This window comes from Myotis yumanensis, unplaced genomic scaffold (assembly GCF_028538775.1).
Source record: "Myotis yumanensis isolate MYYU_CA2020_CCGP unplaced genomic scaffold, mMyoYum1.0.hap1 SCAF_3, whole genome shotgun sequence".
NCBI classification, from domain to species: Eukaryota; Metazoa; Chordata; class Mammalia; order Chiroptera; family Vespertilionidae; genus Myotis; species Myotis yumanensis.
The window spans coordinates 142,350,356-142,366,523 of NW_027223754.1; the positions used below are offsets into that span (position 1 = coordinate 142,350,356).

Below are 16,168 nucleotides of genomic sequence, written 5' to 3' on the forward strand. Positions count from 1 at the left end.
GTCTCTTTTGAAATTAATTCTGATATCCTTGAAAGAAAATATTGTAATTTAAAAATGAGTGAGTTTTAAAGCTTATTTTATCTTATTTGCAGCAAAGTTTTTCTTTAAAAAATGGATATTACAGAATGCTTTGTAATTAACTGCTTTCTTGTTGGCACACTTGTATAAGAAGTTGTGTTAATTTTCTGAAGAGTTTGAAAAATCCTGAAATGTCTATTGTCTCAAAGACCTAGCTGCATGGATTACTTTGAAGTCTATATGAAAAATACATAAATATATAAACAAGTAAATAAATTTAAATGGAATTTTACCAAGTTGTTTTAACCCACTGTATAGACCAGAGGGGAGAATTGAGAAACTATTACATCAATTCCTCAAAGCTAAGTAAGAAAAAGGGGCCCCAAAGTAGATATGAATTGGGAAGCTTATATAAAAGATCTAGGATAGAAAAGATAGAGGAGATATGTAGGAAAATATATTTTTCAGTGAGGGGGGGTCATTGATACTGATCATTAAATAGAATTGCTTATTTACTCAGTGTGTATTGGAAGCTATAAAAACAAACATTAGGCATATATGTCCCTAGAAGTTTTTTTAGACTCATATCTGGCCATACCTTCAGTATATTGCCACTTATAGGACGTGGGTCCGAGTCCTAGATAAGGACATGTTGCCTGGCTGGCCGATTGGGTAACCTTACCTATGTCCAACCCAAAGTCCATTAGAAGACCATTATTTAAATTTTATAGTAGAACTATATTGTTACAGAAGGAGAACACAATTCTGGTGGTGATGGAAACTTTCATTGCTTACACTAGACCCATTTCTGCCACCACTTTATTCATGAAGGAGGTAATTCAGCTCCATGGTTTGACAAGCTAACAATTATAATTTGTAAGCAGATTCTTCTCTTCAAAGTTCCTCATGTATAGATTCACATATCTGTACAATGTCCATAGAACAATGGCAAGAGAAGATCAAAGAGATGTTGATCTTTACATTTCATAAAGCCAGAAGAGTTATACCACATACAATAACCACTTTCACTCTCACTCTTCCATATATCATTGAGAAATATCACAAAGCTGGCTTCTAGTTTACTGGTACACCTGGGTATCTATAGGTTTCCCAAGAAGGTTTAAAGAATCTATCCCAGTAAGCTAGAGAAAAATACAATGCAATAAACAGCAAGGAAGATTATCTTTTAGAGATCCTATTTGGTTCTCCATCTGATACACCTAATGCAGTGGTCGGCAAACTGCGGCTCACGAGCCACATCCGGTTCTTTTACCCCTTGAGTGTGGCTCTTCCACAAAATACCACGTGCGGGTGCGCACAAACAGTGCGACTGAAACTTTGTGGCCCATGTGCAGAAGTCGGTTTTCTGCCTGGGCGAGTCTATTTTGAAGAAGTACTGTTGATATTTGGCTCTGTTGACTAATGAGTTTGCCTACCACTGACCTAATGTATTAACTGCCAAAACTCTATGACTACTTCCTAGACTTATTCAAGGTCAAGAAAAGCACGAATCCTGTTGTTTTCTGCCTCAAATTATCCCTTTATGTGCAAAGCTATGTTACTTTGTATCACTTTCTGTAAAACTCAGGTGGTCATATCTCCACTTCCACTGCTTGGAACTAAACGACTAGGGGCCACAGTTAAACACTGACAAAGCTCCTTCGAGGGTGATATTATTTTGTTGTAACATCCTCTAATCATCCCCAAGATCATGCCTTTCTGATCATGCCTCCTTCCTCATTTTAGCACCTGATTCACAATCTCCTTTTCAATCAAAATTGTGCCATTGTCTTAGAATTTGGGACCCAGAAGATTACAATATGCTTATGGATGATTTGCCCAATAACTTGGTCTCTCTGTTACTGTAATTGGCATTTTGTAGCCACACTCTGGATCTTGTTATCCCCTAAAGCTGCTCCACCTCTGAACTCACAAAATCACAAATTACACTCGCTGACTGCAACCTCCTATCCTTCCAGAGTGCTCACTTATTTACTTGTCCATTAATTTCACTTGCACTGCAAGTCTATTTTCTCCCTAGCCACCCTGTTGTCTCTTCTCTATTTAGCTTAGGTCTCTGCATATTCTCATATTTGCATGTTCAGCTAAAAACCTGAAACTCTCTTGCACTATTTTCCTTTATAGACACCTGATTAAACCCAAGTCTTGAAAAGAAAAATAAAATAAAGGTATCTTACTGTGTGAATGTTCCATATCTGCTTCAGGGCAACTGGGTGCTGCTGGAGCAAAATCATTAAATGAGGGAAGGAATCTTTCTATGGTTCCCTACTCAGATTCCTCTCTCAGTTTCCACAATAACTATTTCAAACCTTCCCAATCTTCTTATTTTTTATTTTTTATTATTGTTTAAAGTATTACAAATAGTAGTACATACGTCTCCTTTTTTCTCCCATTGACCTTCCCTCGTCCTTCCCTACCTCCCCCGCCACCTGCCCCGGCACATGCCCTCACCTCCCCCCACCCAGTATCTTGCGTCCATTAGTTATGCTTATATGCATGCATACATGTCCATCGGTTGATCTCTTACTTCCCCTCCCCCCAACTCTCCCCAGACTTCCCGCTGTAATTTGACAGTCTGTCCGATGCTTCTCTGCCTCTGTATTTATCTTTTTGTTCATCAGGTTATAATGTTCTTTATTATCCATAAATGAGTGAGATCATATAGTATTTTTCTTTCACTGACTGGCTTATTTCACATAGCATAATGCTCTCTAGCTCTATCCATGCTGCTGCAAATGGTAAGAATTCCGTGTTTTTTTATAGCAGTGTAGTATTCCATTGTGTAGATGTACCATCGTTTTCTAATCCACTCATCTGCTGATGGGCATTTAGGCTGTTTCCAAATCTTAGCTATTGTAAATTGTACTGCTATGAACATAGGGGTGCATACATACTTTCTGATTGGTGTTTCTGGTTTCTTGGGATATATTCCTAGACGTGGGATCACTGGGGTCAAATGGGAGTTTCATTTTTAGTTTTTTGAGGAAACTCCATACTGTTCTCCACAGTGGCTACACCAGTCTGCATTCCCACCAGCAGTGAAGGAGGCTTCCTTTTTCTCCGCATCCTCGCCAGCACTTGTCATTTGAATTTTTTGATGATAGCCATTCTGACAGCTGCGAGGTGGTACCTCATTGTTGTTTTGATTTGCATTTCTTCGATAATTAGTGACTTTGAGCATGTTTTCATATGACTCTTGGCCTTCCTTCTGTCTTCTTCTGAAAATTGTCTATTTAGGTCCTTTGCCCATTTTATGATTGGATTGTTTACCTTCCTTTTGTTAAGTTGTATGAGTGCTTTGTAAATGTTCGACATTAAACCCTTATTGGAGATAACATTGGCAAATATGTTCTCCCATGCAGTGGGCTTTCTTGTTGTTTTGTTGATGGTTTCTTTTGCTGTGCAGGAGCTTTTTATTTTGATGTAGTCCCATTTGTTTGTTTTCTCCTTAGTCTCTCTTGCCCTAGGATCTATATTTCTAAAGATATCGCTACGACATATGTCTGCAATGTTGCTGCCTATGGAGTCTTGAAGGATTTTTATGGTCTCCTGTCTTACATTCAAGTCCTTTAGCCATTTTGAGTTTGTTTTTGTGTATGGTGTAAGTTGGTGATTTAGTTTCATTTTTTTGGCATGTTTCTGACCAAATTTCCCAGCACCATTTATTAAAAAGACTGTTTTGACTCCATTGTATGCTCTTGCCTCCTTTGTCAAATATTAACTGCATATAATGGCTTGGGTCAATTTCTGGGTCCTCTATTCTGTTCCATTGGTCTATATGTCTGTGCTTGTGCCAGTACCAGGCAGTTTTGAGAACTGTGGCTTGGTATTGTGATCTCTCCAACTTTGTTCTTCTTTCTCAGGATTTCTGTGGCTATTCGGGGTCTTTTTTTATTCCAGATGAATTTTTGGAGAGTTTGTTCTATATCTTTGAAATATGCCATTGGTATTTTAATACGTATTGCATTGAATCTATAGACTGCTTTAGGTAGTACGGACATTTTAATGATGTTGATTCCACCAATCCATGAACGTGGTATGTTCTTCCATTTGTTTATGTTTTCCTCTATTTCTTTCTTCAGTGTACTGCAGTTTTCTGAGTATAGGTCTTTTACCTCCTTAGTTAATTTTATTACTAGTTGTCTTAATTTTTTTTTGTGAAATGGTAAATGGGATTGTTTTTTTCATTTCTCTTTCTGTGATTTCATTATTGGTGTATAGAAAGGCCATAGATTCTGGGTATTAATTTTGTATCCTGCCAAATTCATTTATTAGGTCTAGTAGTGTTTTGATGCAGTCTTTGGGGTTTTCTATGTATAGTATCATGTCATCTGCAAATAAGGATAGTTTTACCTCTTCTTTTCCAATTTGAATGCCTTTTATTTATTCTCCTTTTTAAATTAATCTTTATTGTTCAGATTATTACAGTAGTTCCTCTTTTTTCCCCACCATAGCTCCCCTCCACCTGGATCCCACCCCACCCTCTGCCCTTACTGCCCCCACTGTCCTCATCCATAGGTGTACAATATTTGTACAGTCTCTTTCTGCACCCCCACCCACTTTCCCCCGCGAGAATTGTCAGTCCACTGTCTTTCTATGCCCCTGATTCTATTATATTCACCAGTTTATTCTGTTCATCAGATTTTTTATTCACTTGATTTTTAGATTCACTTGTTGATAGATATGTATTTATTGTTCATAATTTTTACCTTTGGCTTTTTCTTCTTCTTCCTCTTCGTAAAGAATACCTTTCAGCATTTCATATAATACTGGTTTGGTGGTGATGAACTCCTTTAGCTTTTTCTTATCTGTGAAGCTCTTTATCTGACCTTCAATTCTGAATGACAGCTTTGCTGGGTAAAGTAATCTTGGATGTAGTAGGTTCTTGCTATTCACCACTTTGAATATTTCTTGTCACTCCCTTCTGGCCTGCATAGTTTCTGTTGAGAAATCAGCTGACAGCCGTATGGGTACTCCCTTGTAGGTAACTAACTGTCTTTCTCTTGCTGCTTTTAAGATTCTCTCTTTGTCTTTTGCTCTTGGCATTTTAATTATGATGTGTCTTGGTGTGGTCCTCTTTGGATTCCTTTTGTTTGGGGTTCTCTGTGCATGCTGGACTTATAAGTCTATTCCTTTCACTAGGTAGGGGAAGTTTTCTGTCCTTATTTCTTCAAATAGGTTTTCAATATCTTGCTCTCTCTCTTCTTCTGGCACCCCCATAATTCGGATATTGGTACACTTGAAGTTGTCCCAAGAGACTCTTTACACTATCTTGATATTTTTGGATTCTTTTTTCTTTTCCGGTTGGGTGTTTTTTACTTCTTCGTATTTCAAATCTTTGATTTGATTCTTGCGATCCTCTAGGCTGCTGTTGGATCTCTGTAAAATATTCTTTATTTCAGTCAGTGTATGCTTAATTTCTAGGTGGTCCTTTTTCATATCCTCAAGGGTCTCACTAGATTTATTGAGAAGCTCACTAAATTTATTGGCAGTTTCTAGAAAATTCTTGGAAAAGCTTATAACTGTGGTTTTGAACTCTATATCCAGTAGCTTGCTTTCCTCCATTTCTCTCATTTGTGACCTGTTTCTTTGTCTCCGCATTTTGGCTGCTTCCCTGTGTTGATAGAGTGGCTTTCTGTGCTAGGTGTCCTATAGGGCCCAGTGGCTCAGCCTCCCCAATTACCTGAGATGGACACTCTTGGTGCACACCTTTGTGGGCTTTGTGCACAGTCTTGTTGTAGTTAAGCCTTGATTGTTGTAGTTATCACTGGGAGGAATTGACCTCCAGGCCAATTGCTGTGAGAATCAGCTGTGTCTACAGTGGGAGAACTTCTGTGCTGGAGACACCCTTAGGGGCAAGACTTGCATCAATGGGGCTTTGGTGCTCACTGAGTCTGCCCCCTGAGTGTGTCCCTTATGAATCTGAGGAGTTGTAATCTGGATGGTCCACTCTGACCACTGGGTACACTGGCTCTTGGATATCTAAGGCGGTGCTAATTTAGTCTCTCCCTGAGGCTACCCAGCAGGAGCTAAGAAAGCTATCTTCAGATTTCTCTTCTGTGTTTGGGGTTTAGAGGTGCCCAGATGAGGCCCAGCTGTGAAGCAATGCATGCTTCTGTGGGGCCTTGGGCCTTCTTTGGGATGTTCTGGGTCTCTCTGACCCAGCTGCAGTTAGCTAGGTAATTTTAGATTGCAAAGGACCAGGGCATTCATATGCAAAAGCCTCTGTGCAAAGCTTGGGTGGGGTGGGGTCTCAGGGCATCAATAGGGTGGAGCAAACAGCTATGGCTGATCCTCAGCCCTGCCCTAAGAGGCCCAGGGTCTCAGTGTCCCACGGTAATCGCTGTAAGCACCTCTGAGAGAAAGCCGCCCTTGAGATCTACTAGATGCCAGACAGTTCAGTTTCTCCCTGTATGAGTCTGAGTCCCCAGAGACTCGCTCGGAACTGGAGTTCACAGCAGTCGAGAGCTTGTGTCTCCCTCCCAATTAGAAAAGACAACTGTGTCCTCAGTTGCCAGCCCTTTCCACGTGTGCCTCCATACCTCTGCACTTTACTTCTGCACCTCCTCTGAGTCTCAGTGTGCTTTTCCCTTTCCTTTTAGTTGTAGACTTTCCACTCAGCCAGCCTTCCTGTGGTTCTGGGTGATGTCTGTTTTGACTTTTAGTTGTAGTTTTGAAGTGTTTGTGCGAGGCAGCAATTTCAGGTATTTACCTATGCCACCATCTTGGTTTCTCCCCAAACCTTTTATTTCTTCTTGTCTGATCACTATGGCTAGTACTTTTAGTACTATATCAAAGATGAGTGGTGAAAGTGGGCATCCCTGTCTTGTTCCTGTTCTCAGGGGAAATAGGTTTAGTTTTTGCTCATTGAATATGATGTTAGCTGTAGGTTTGTCATATAGGGCTTTTATTATGTTGAGGTATGATCCCTCTATTCGCACTTTGCTGAGAGTTTTTATCAAGAAAGGGTGTTAAATTTTGTCAAATGCTTTCCTGCATCAATTGATATGATTATGTGATTTTTGTCTCTCAGTTAGTTTATGTGATGTATCACATTTATTGATTTGTGTATATTGTGCCATCCTTGCATCCCTGGAATAAATCCCACTTGGTCATGGTGTATGATCTTTCTAATGTATTGCTGAATTTGATTTGCTAGAATTTTGTTGAGGATTTTAGCACCTATGGTCACCTGTGATTCCCTTTTTTTGTGGTGTCTTTATCTGGTTTTGGGATGAGGGTAATGCTGGCTTCATAGAAAGAGCTTGGAAGTGTGCTTTCCTCTTGAATTTTTTGGAATAGTCTTAGGAGGATGGGTGTTAGTTCTTCTTTGAATGCTTGGTAAACTTCCCTGTAAAGCCGTCCGGACCAGGCTTTTGTTTGCTGAAGATTTTTGATCGCTGTTTCAATTTCTTCAGTAGTTATCAGCCTATTCAGGTTTTTTTATTCTTCTTGGTTGAGTTTTGGGAGCTTGTATTTTTCTAAGAATATGTACATTTCATCTAGGTTGTCCATTTTGTTGGAATAGAATTGTTCATAGTATTTTTCCATAATCGTTTGTATTTCTGTGGGATCGGTTGTTACTTCACCTCTTTCATTTCTGATTTTGTTTATTTGGGTCCTCTGTGCTTCTTGATGAGCCTGGCTAGAGGTTCATCAATCTTGTTTATCCTTTCAAAGAACCAGCTCTTGCTTTTGTTGATCTTTTGTATTGTTTTTTTGGTCTCTATTGTTTATCTCCACTCTGACCTTTATTATTTCCTTCCTTCTGCTTATGCTGGGCTTTTCTTGTTGCTCTCTTTCTAACTCTTTGAATTGTATGGTTAGTTAATTTATTACCATTGTTTCTTATTTTTTGAGGTAGGCCTGTAGAGCTATGAACATCCCTCTCTGGACTGCTTTCACTATGTCCCATAGATTTTGGATTGTTGTGTTTTCATTGTCGTTTGTTGCCATGATGCTTTTTATTTCTTCTTCGATCTCTTTGGTAACCCAGTCATTGCTTACTAGCATGCTATTTAGCCTCCAGGTGTTTGATTGTTTTTGTTTTTATTGTAGTTGATTTCTAGTTTTATGCTACCCAATCTTCTAAACTCCATCTTCAAAGTCTTATTCTCAGGACATCCTCTGCCTTACTTCATAGAGAAACATAATGTACTTTAGATTGCAGCTTGAGATTTTTTTTGTCACTAAATGGGCCAAATATACCCACCCCATCTTTCCTTTTTTTCTAATACAATTAAAGTACTGCTTCTCCATCTTTCTAAGGTTAATCTCTTGTATGTCTTTATTCTTTGTAAAGAATTTACTTTTATTCTATATTACATACTATATTACATACTTCATGTCAACATTTAAATATACTCACATCATTCCCATTTCAAAAACAAAAGAAAAAACAGTCTTTGATTCATTACAACCTGGCATCGCTTCACTCCACATAAACGGCTCTTCCTATGTTTATCAATGAAGTTCTCTTTAAATCTGATATTTTTAAATCTTTATTTTGCTTGACCTCTTAGAATTTGAAATTTCATGCACTGGGCCACTAGTTGAATAATAAATTACCACAGGTGTGGTGACAGAAACTATCACCCATTTATTATCAAACAGTTCTATAGGCTATAATCCCAGGCACAGTGTGGCTAGAAGATTGTTTGCTAAGGGTGTCAAAGGCCAAATTCAGGGTGTTGACTGAGTTCTTATCCAGAGGCTCTTATGAGAAGCTCCTGAATTAATGAAAAATTTTCAGGCCAGCAGGGGGGCAGTTAGGTGCAATCAGGCCTGCAGGCAGGCAGAGGCAGTTAGGAGTGATCAGGCAGGCAGGAAGAGGGGTTAGGGGTAATCAGGCAGGCAGGTAGGTGAGTGGTTAGGAGCCAGTGGTCCAGAATTGCAAGACCAGCAGTTGGACATCTCCCAAGGGGTTCCAGATTGGACAGGGTGCAGGCCAGGCTGAGGGACCATTCTCCCCCACCCCCCATGCATGAATTTCATACATTAGGCCTCTAATTTTAATATAAATTCTGTAACATCTTACATTTATTTTTTATAGTTCACAAAGACATTTATGAGAATACTAGAGGCCTGATGCACAAAATTTGTGCAAGAGTAGACCTTCCCTACCCCCCTCGCGCCCCCCCCCACCCCCCCCGCTGACAGCACTGCTTCCCTCTGGCCTCCGGCAGGCACCTGGGACCTGGGATTCCCTCGCAGCCCTGGCTTCGTCCAGACGGTCGTCCAGAAGGACGCCCGGAAGGACATCAGTCTAATTAGCATATTACACTTTTATTATTATAGATATTGGAAGTTAGAAAAACTTAAGTTGAAAAATTCTCTATTTATTTTTATATTCTTTTTTAAGTTTGAAGTAACTTACCCCGGTGCATAGTTGCATATGAAAAGTGCTGCATATTTAATACGTCCAACTTCTGAACACGGAGTAACAGCACAACCAACTTTGTAAGACTTGTCCCAAACAAGCTAAAATGAAATTTTCAAGAAAAACATGAAATTTAATTCTAAACAATTATTCTGCCATATTGTAAACAATAATATATTCAATATACATAGAACCTTTAACTAAATAATTTAAAAAATATGAACTATCAATTAGCATGGTTTTAGGGTAGCATTTGCAACACTGTAGTTAGAGAAATACTTTAATAAATTCTACCAGTACATATTCTTAGGATAAAAAGTTTGAGAACCACTGATACAGAATAATACTTTCGAGTCAAAGAAAGGCCCACCAGCTGAATCAATTTTCATCCTCTTATTGAACCTGAGTTCTAGGTTATTGGAAGAGAGGAAGAGGAAAAGAGAGGAGAGATATTTTTGACAGAATAAAAGTTGTAAATAGAAGGGAGAAAAAGAGAGACACTAAGATTAGAGAAAGGGAAAAAAAGCAATAAAAGAATAGAGAGTAATTGAATGCTATTGTCATTTTTCTTTTGTTGAAGAAATTCCATTATAAAAAGATTTTGGGCCTTTCATTTTAAAAAATGAATAAAGGAGCTTGCTCTTATACAAGGAAAATCTGGTATTAAATTGGAATAAAAATATGAGAATAGTTCAAGATATTCCAGAAATTCTCTGTAATGCTTTAATATTTCTAATACTTTCAAGTGACAAAAAAAAGTACTTGTTTTGTTCTGTTAATCTCTGTGGGAGGGAGGGGAACCATTTTTGTTTCTTTTTATCCCAAGCCTTAGTGGTTTTAAAAGCATGGTTAGTAAAGAAATAGAGTGATGCATAAAAAGAATAGAGGATGGAGTGACTGCAACAGTTAAATTAGAGTTAGTCAGGTTAAATGCAGGAAACAGAAATGTCTAAGATACTAGAATTAAAAAGTATAAAATATAGAGGTGTAGGTCAGGGAGTAGAATTTATTATTTTACTGAAAGTATGAAGTTATATTAAGACTAGCTTTGATACAAATAAAATAATGGAGAACCATTATAACTTTCTAGAAGAAGAATAAACAGATCAAACATTTTTTGAAAGATTTATTTGATGAATGAGAAAGACATGAGTTCAACATGAAAAAAATTCCAAGATTTTAAGTTGTACATAAAACATGACATCAGTTTATTGATAGAAAAATAATCATTTTTATTTTATTTATTTTTGTTAATCCTCACCTGAGGATATTTTCCCATTGGTTTTTCAGAGAGAGTAGACAGGAGGGGAAGAGGCAGAGAGGGAGAAACATAAATGTGAAAGAGACATATTGATTGGTTGCCTACTGGGGCCGGGGATAGAGCCTGCAATCGAGGTATGTGCCTTGGCTTGGAATCAAACTCTCGACCCTTCAATCCTTGGACTAACATTCTAACCACTGAGAAACCTGGCTAGGGCAAAAAAAAAAATCATATTTTACATAAGCTTGGAAGTTCATTTAATAAATTATTGATCTCTGATATATTTATTGAAGACCTAAATAATGTCATGTTGTTGTGTTGAGAATAAACAGATGAGAAGATCCCTGCCTTTACTGTAGTATCACATATAAATAATTATTAAACAATGTGATATATGAAATAATAAATATATGTATAGAAAATAAGTAGTTCAGTATTTTGGGGGGATAAAGTATAAGATAGATTATTAGACATGAGGTAGGAAAATAATACTATTAATTTGCATTTAAAAAGTTTTAACCAATTAGTTATATAGTGGTATGTGTACTGATCTGTGCAAAAAATATCATCTTACACTTATGTTTATAGTCAATAATTTAGAAATAATTTTTATTTTCTGGTTTCTTACTTCCTTGTCTAGTGTACATTATTTTTAGAAAAGTACCTTTCATATTTGGGTATGGAGGTTAAATTTCCTATATTTAAAATAATGTTTTAATTGTATGGTTCAAATAATAGAGACAATTACAGACATTTTGAAGATCTAGGACTGATAAGAACTTTGATTCTATTAGACTTAATAATTTACCATTTGTATTTACTTATAAAATTTAAACAATCAATAAAAACTTGATAATAACGCTATTAAGGAATCTATTGAATTAATAATATAAAAATTAGATACCTGCATATATTTAGAACAGTCACCAGAGCAAGTGCCATTTCCAAAATGGTACCTTTCCTTCTCTGCATACCAACTTCTGATAGCAATACTTGCGGTAAATTCATTTTCAGGGCCGACCCACATATTTTCACCAATACCATTAAATTTAGGATGGGCCATTTTTATTTCTTCTAAATGAATATTACGCTCAAACACACATTTTTTCCCCCATGCTCTAGCAGTCCGTGACAAAGCTACATCCCAAGTCTGAAAAAAAATGCAAAAAGCAAAGAAAACAAAATAATTGATGAGTTTGAGTTCTCATAGTAAGATTTAAGGAAAACATTCCTAACTTTATGCTTAAGGATTTTATTTGTGGAATTTCTATAGGGAACTTTTTTTAGATAATCATAAATGAAACAACTATTTTCTGGTACAAAGGACTATGCATATATTAGTAATTAAAAAGTCAGATTGTTAGATGATGCAAATGATTATGATACTCTTACACAGTCTGTTCAGAAGTGTATAATACTCATGTAGTCTCTTCAGAACATATATTTATATTTTTTCAGAATATATATTTTTATCTCATACCTTTTATTCATAGTAATACAATCATCTATATATATATAAAAGTCCAAGTGACCATTACAACCGGACAACAGTCAGGTAGTCATGATGCACACTGACCACCAGGGAGCAGACACTCAACGCAGGAGCTGCCCCCTGGTGGTCAGTGTGCTCCCACAGCAAACCTCCTATGGCTAGCCAACTCCCTTGGTTCCTCCCCCTGGCCTGCCAGCCCGATGGGTCCCAATCGGGACTGGGCAAGACAGCCCTGATTGGCCCCGATCGCCAGCCAGGCTGAGGGACCCCACCTGTGCATGAATTCATGCACCAGGCCTCTAGTATAAAATATTCATTTAAGAACTATTTATTGAGCACTAATTTTATACAAAATATTGTGTTTTGAGGAAATAAAGTCTTACGATATTTCCAAAAATATGAGAAAATTTCACATGATGCTGCACCCTGGCCAGCTATCTAGAAATATCCAAAAATGTGTACTTTTGTTATTATTTAGAGCCTCATTAAGTTCATTGTTAAGGATAAGAACAAATACAATACATAAAGAAAAATCAACAAAATAGTTGTCAAGCCAAAATGCTAAGTACATATGTCTCAGTGTATCTGAAAGTAAGCATTTCTGAAAACTAAGATTTTTTAAGGTTTTCTCAGTTAATTTCATAAATTATACATATATATAATATAAAATATATCATAAAAATAAACAAATCAGGCTTTTAGATTACCCCCCCAACTACTTCCCTCCCCAAAGCTCATTATTGTTTAAAAAATTGCTTTGTATACATTTCTCTACACACACACACACACACACACATTCATATATAAGATACAAGTGGTATTTTAAATGCATATTTTGTGATTTTTTTCCCTTGCACTGTTGTAATAATTCCATACATAATATTATTGGCCTGTGATTTGTAGCTGTCACTTAGAGAGATTGTTCCATATTAACTCAAGTAGATCTACCTAACTTTTGCAATCTCTCCATAGTATTCTATATACTATAGTATTCTATAGCACATAATAAATGTTACCATTCCACTATTAATAATCTTTTAGATTGTTTCTCATTTGAAAACAATGTTTCATGGATCATCTTTTTACTGCCTTATTTTGTATATTGTTCATACATCACATGTTTACTATGTACCAGGCATTATTGTTTGTTTTTAAAAGTATTTTTTATTGATTTCAAAGAGGAAGGGAAAGGGAGAGAAACATCAATGATGGGAGAGAATCATTGATCAGCTGCCTTCTGCACACCCCCTACTGGGGATTGAGCCCACAACCTGGGCATATGCCCTTGACCAGAATTAAACCTGGGACCCTTCAGTCCGCAGGCCGATGCTCTATCCATTGAGTCCAACCAGCTGGGGTGTCACTATTGTTTTTTATGCACTATTTAACTTAGTGTTCAGAATATCCTATGAGGTATGTATTATTATTATTTTTTTGTTTCACAAAGGAAGTAATCAAAACACAGACAAGTATTTTACTTGTAGTCACATAAAACCAATAAATTATGGAGTCTGAATTTAACCCAGAAAGTCTAACTTTCTACTCCAAGTTTGGAAATATTTTACTTTATTCCTTCCCATGACAGTGTGTAAAATAAGTTATGATATTTACAAATTCCTTTGCTCAACCTTGAATAAAATTAGTTGAAAACAGTATCAATGTTTTTTCAATTATGTAATACAGTGTTATCAACTATAGTCACTACCCTTTTACCAACCTCTTCCTATTTTCCCACCCCCAGCCCGTGGAAACTACTTTCTGTTCTCCCAGTCACTTTTTTTTTTTTTTTTTTTAAGATTCCACATATAAGTGATACCAATGCACTTCTTATCTTTGTCGGGCTTATTTCACTTAGCATAATGACCTCAGGGTACATCCAAGTTGTTGTAAATGGCAGGATTTCCTTCTTTATCATGGATGACTAATATTCTATTGTATATATACACAACACCTTCTTTATCCATTCATCCAATGATGGACACTTAGATTGTTTCCCTATCTTGACTATTGTAAATAATACTTAAATGAACATGGCATTACAGTATTCTCTTTGAAATCCTGTTTTCATTTCCTTTGTATATATACCCAGAAGTGGAATTGCTGGATCATATGGCAGCTCTATTTTTAATTACTGAGGAACTGCCATACTGTTATGGCTTTGCTTCAATTATACTTCTGTCACTCATCTGAATTCTTTCTCTCAAGCTGACTGGAGCTGAGCCCTCTCTGACTCAGCCAGATCTCCAGTAACAAAAGGGGAAAAGCTTCATTATATATGGCAATGATTGCTTGGCTATGTCCTGAAAAGCACAGGCAACAAGATACAAAATAGATAAATTAGACTTTATCAGATTTATAAACTTTTGCAAATCAAAGGATACTACCAACACAATGAAAAGGAAACCTATGCAATGAGAGAAAACATTTACAAATCATATATTTGATAAGGGGTTACTATCAAATATAGTAATTTCCTATTTATTTATCTTGTTTTATTTTTAAACAAGAATATATAAAGAATTTCCTCAACTCAACTAACAACAACAAGCCTGATCAAAAATTGAACAAAGGACTTGAATGGACATTTCTCCAAAGAAGACATACAAATGTCTAATAAGTTCAACATAACTATACATTAGGGAAATACAAATCAAAACCATAATGACGCCTATTAAAATGGATATCTATACTAATAAAAGGTAATATGCTAATTAGACCAGACATCTTCCAGACATCCTTCTGGACGTCCTTCCAGACAAAGCCACAGTGGCAGGGGCCGAGGCAGAGGTGGTTAAGGGTAACCAGGCTGGCAAGGGAGAGCAGTTAGGGGCAACCAGGCCAGCAGGGGAGGGCAGTTAGGGGTGACCAGGCAGCAGGTGGAGTGGTTAAGGGTGATCAGGTAGGCAGGCAGGTGAGCAGTTAGGAGCCAGCAGTCCCGGATTGTGGAATCAGGCCTAAACTGGCCATTGGACATCCCCTGAGAGGTCCTGGAATGGAGAGGATGCAGGCCGGGCTGAGGGACCCCTCACCCCATGCATGAATTTCATGCACTGGGCCTCTAGTACATATATAAAACCCAGAAACTAACAAGTGTTGGCAAGAATGTGGAGAAATTACAACCCTCGTGTATTATTGGTGGGAATGTGAAATGGTACAGCCACTATGGGAAACAGAATGGCAGTTCTTCAAAAAAAATTAAACATAGAGTCCTGGTTGGTGTGGCTCATTTGGTTAAGTGTCATCCCATGCACTGAGAGGTGGCCAGTTCAATTCCTAGTTGGGACACATGCTTAGGCTTGGGGCTCAATCCCCAGTAGGGGGTGTTTTTGAGACAGCTGATGCATGTTTCCCTCTCCCTCTCCCTTTCTCTCTCTCTCAAATCAATAAAAACATATTTTAAAAAGATACACAGAATTTCCATATGTTCCAGCAATCCCAGTTCTGGGTATTGCCAATAGAGGTGAAAGCAGGGAATTGAACACATATTTGTACACACACCCATTTTCATAGCATTATTCACAATAGCCACTGGTGAAAGCAACCGGAATGTACATTGACAGATGAATGGATAAACAAACTGTGATATAAATATACAAAGTAAAATATTTAGCCTTAAAAAGATGGAAATTCTGACACATGCTACAACATGAATGAACCTTGAAAATATGCTAAATAAAATAAGTCAGTCACAATGAGAAATACTGTATGATTTCTATATGAAGTATTTTGCATAGTCAAATTCATAGAGACAGAAAGCAGAATAGTTGTAGCCAGAAACTTGGAGAAGCAGGAAATGGCTTAATGGGTACAGAGTTTCAATTGGGGAAGATGAATGCTAGTGATGTTTGCACAACAATGTGAATGAACTTAATGCCACAGAACTGTACAATAAAAGATGGTTAAAATGTTAAATTTTATGTCATGAGTATTTTACAATAAAAGAACTAAATTTTTTAGTTTAATGACAAGGTAGAAGACAAATACCGATGACAACAAC

The 16,168-nt window shown here is 37.2% G+C and overlaps 1 protein-coding gene across 1 annotated transcript in view; it reads right to left on the bottom strand.

Moving 5' to 3' along the window:
- Nucleotides 1-16,168, bottom strand: part of GLIPR1L2 (GLIPR1 like 2) — a 31,107-nt gene that overhangs the window by 8,980 nt on the left and 5,959 nt on the right. The window contains exons 2-3 of the mRNA XM_070407626.1: nucleotides 11,584-11,829; nucleotides 9,416-9,519 (exon numbers count right to left, since the gene is read on the bottom strand). Of these exons, the coding sequence (XP_070263727.1) occupies nucleotides 9,416-9,519; nucleotides 11,584-11,829 (350 nt within the window). The remainder of the gene's footprint in view (nucleotides 1-9,415; nucleotides 9,520-11,583; nucleotides 11,830-16,168) is intronic.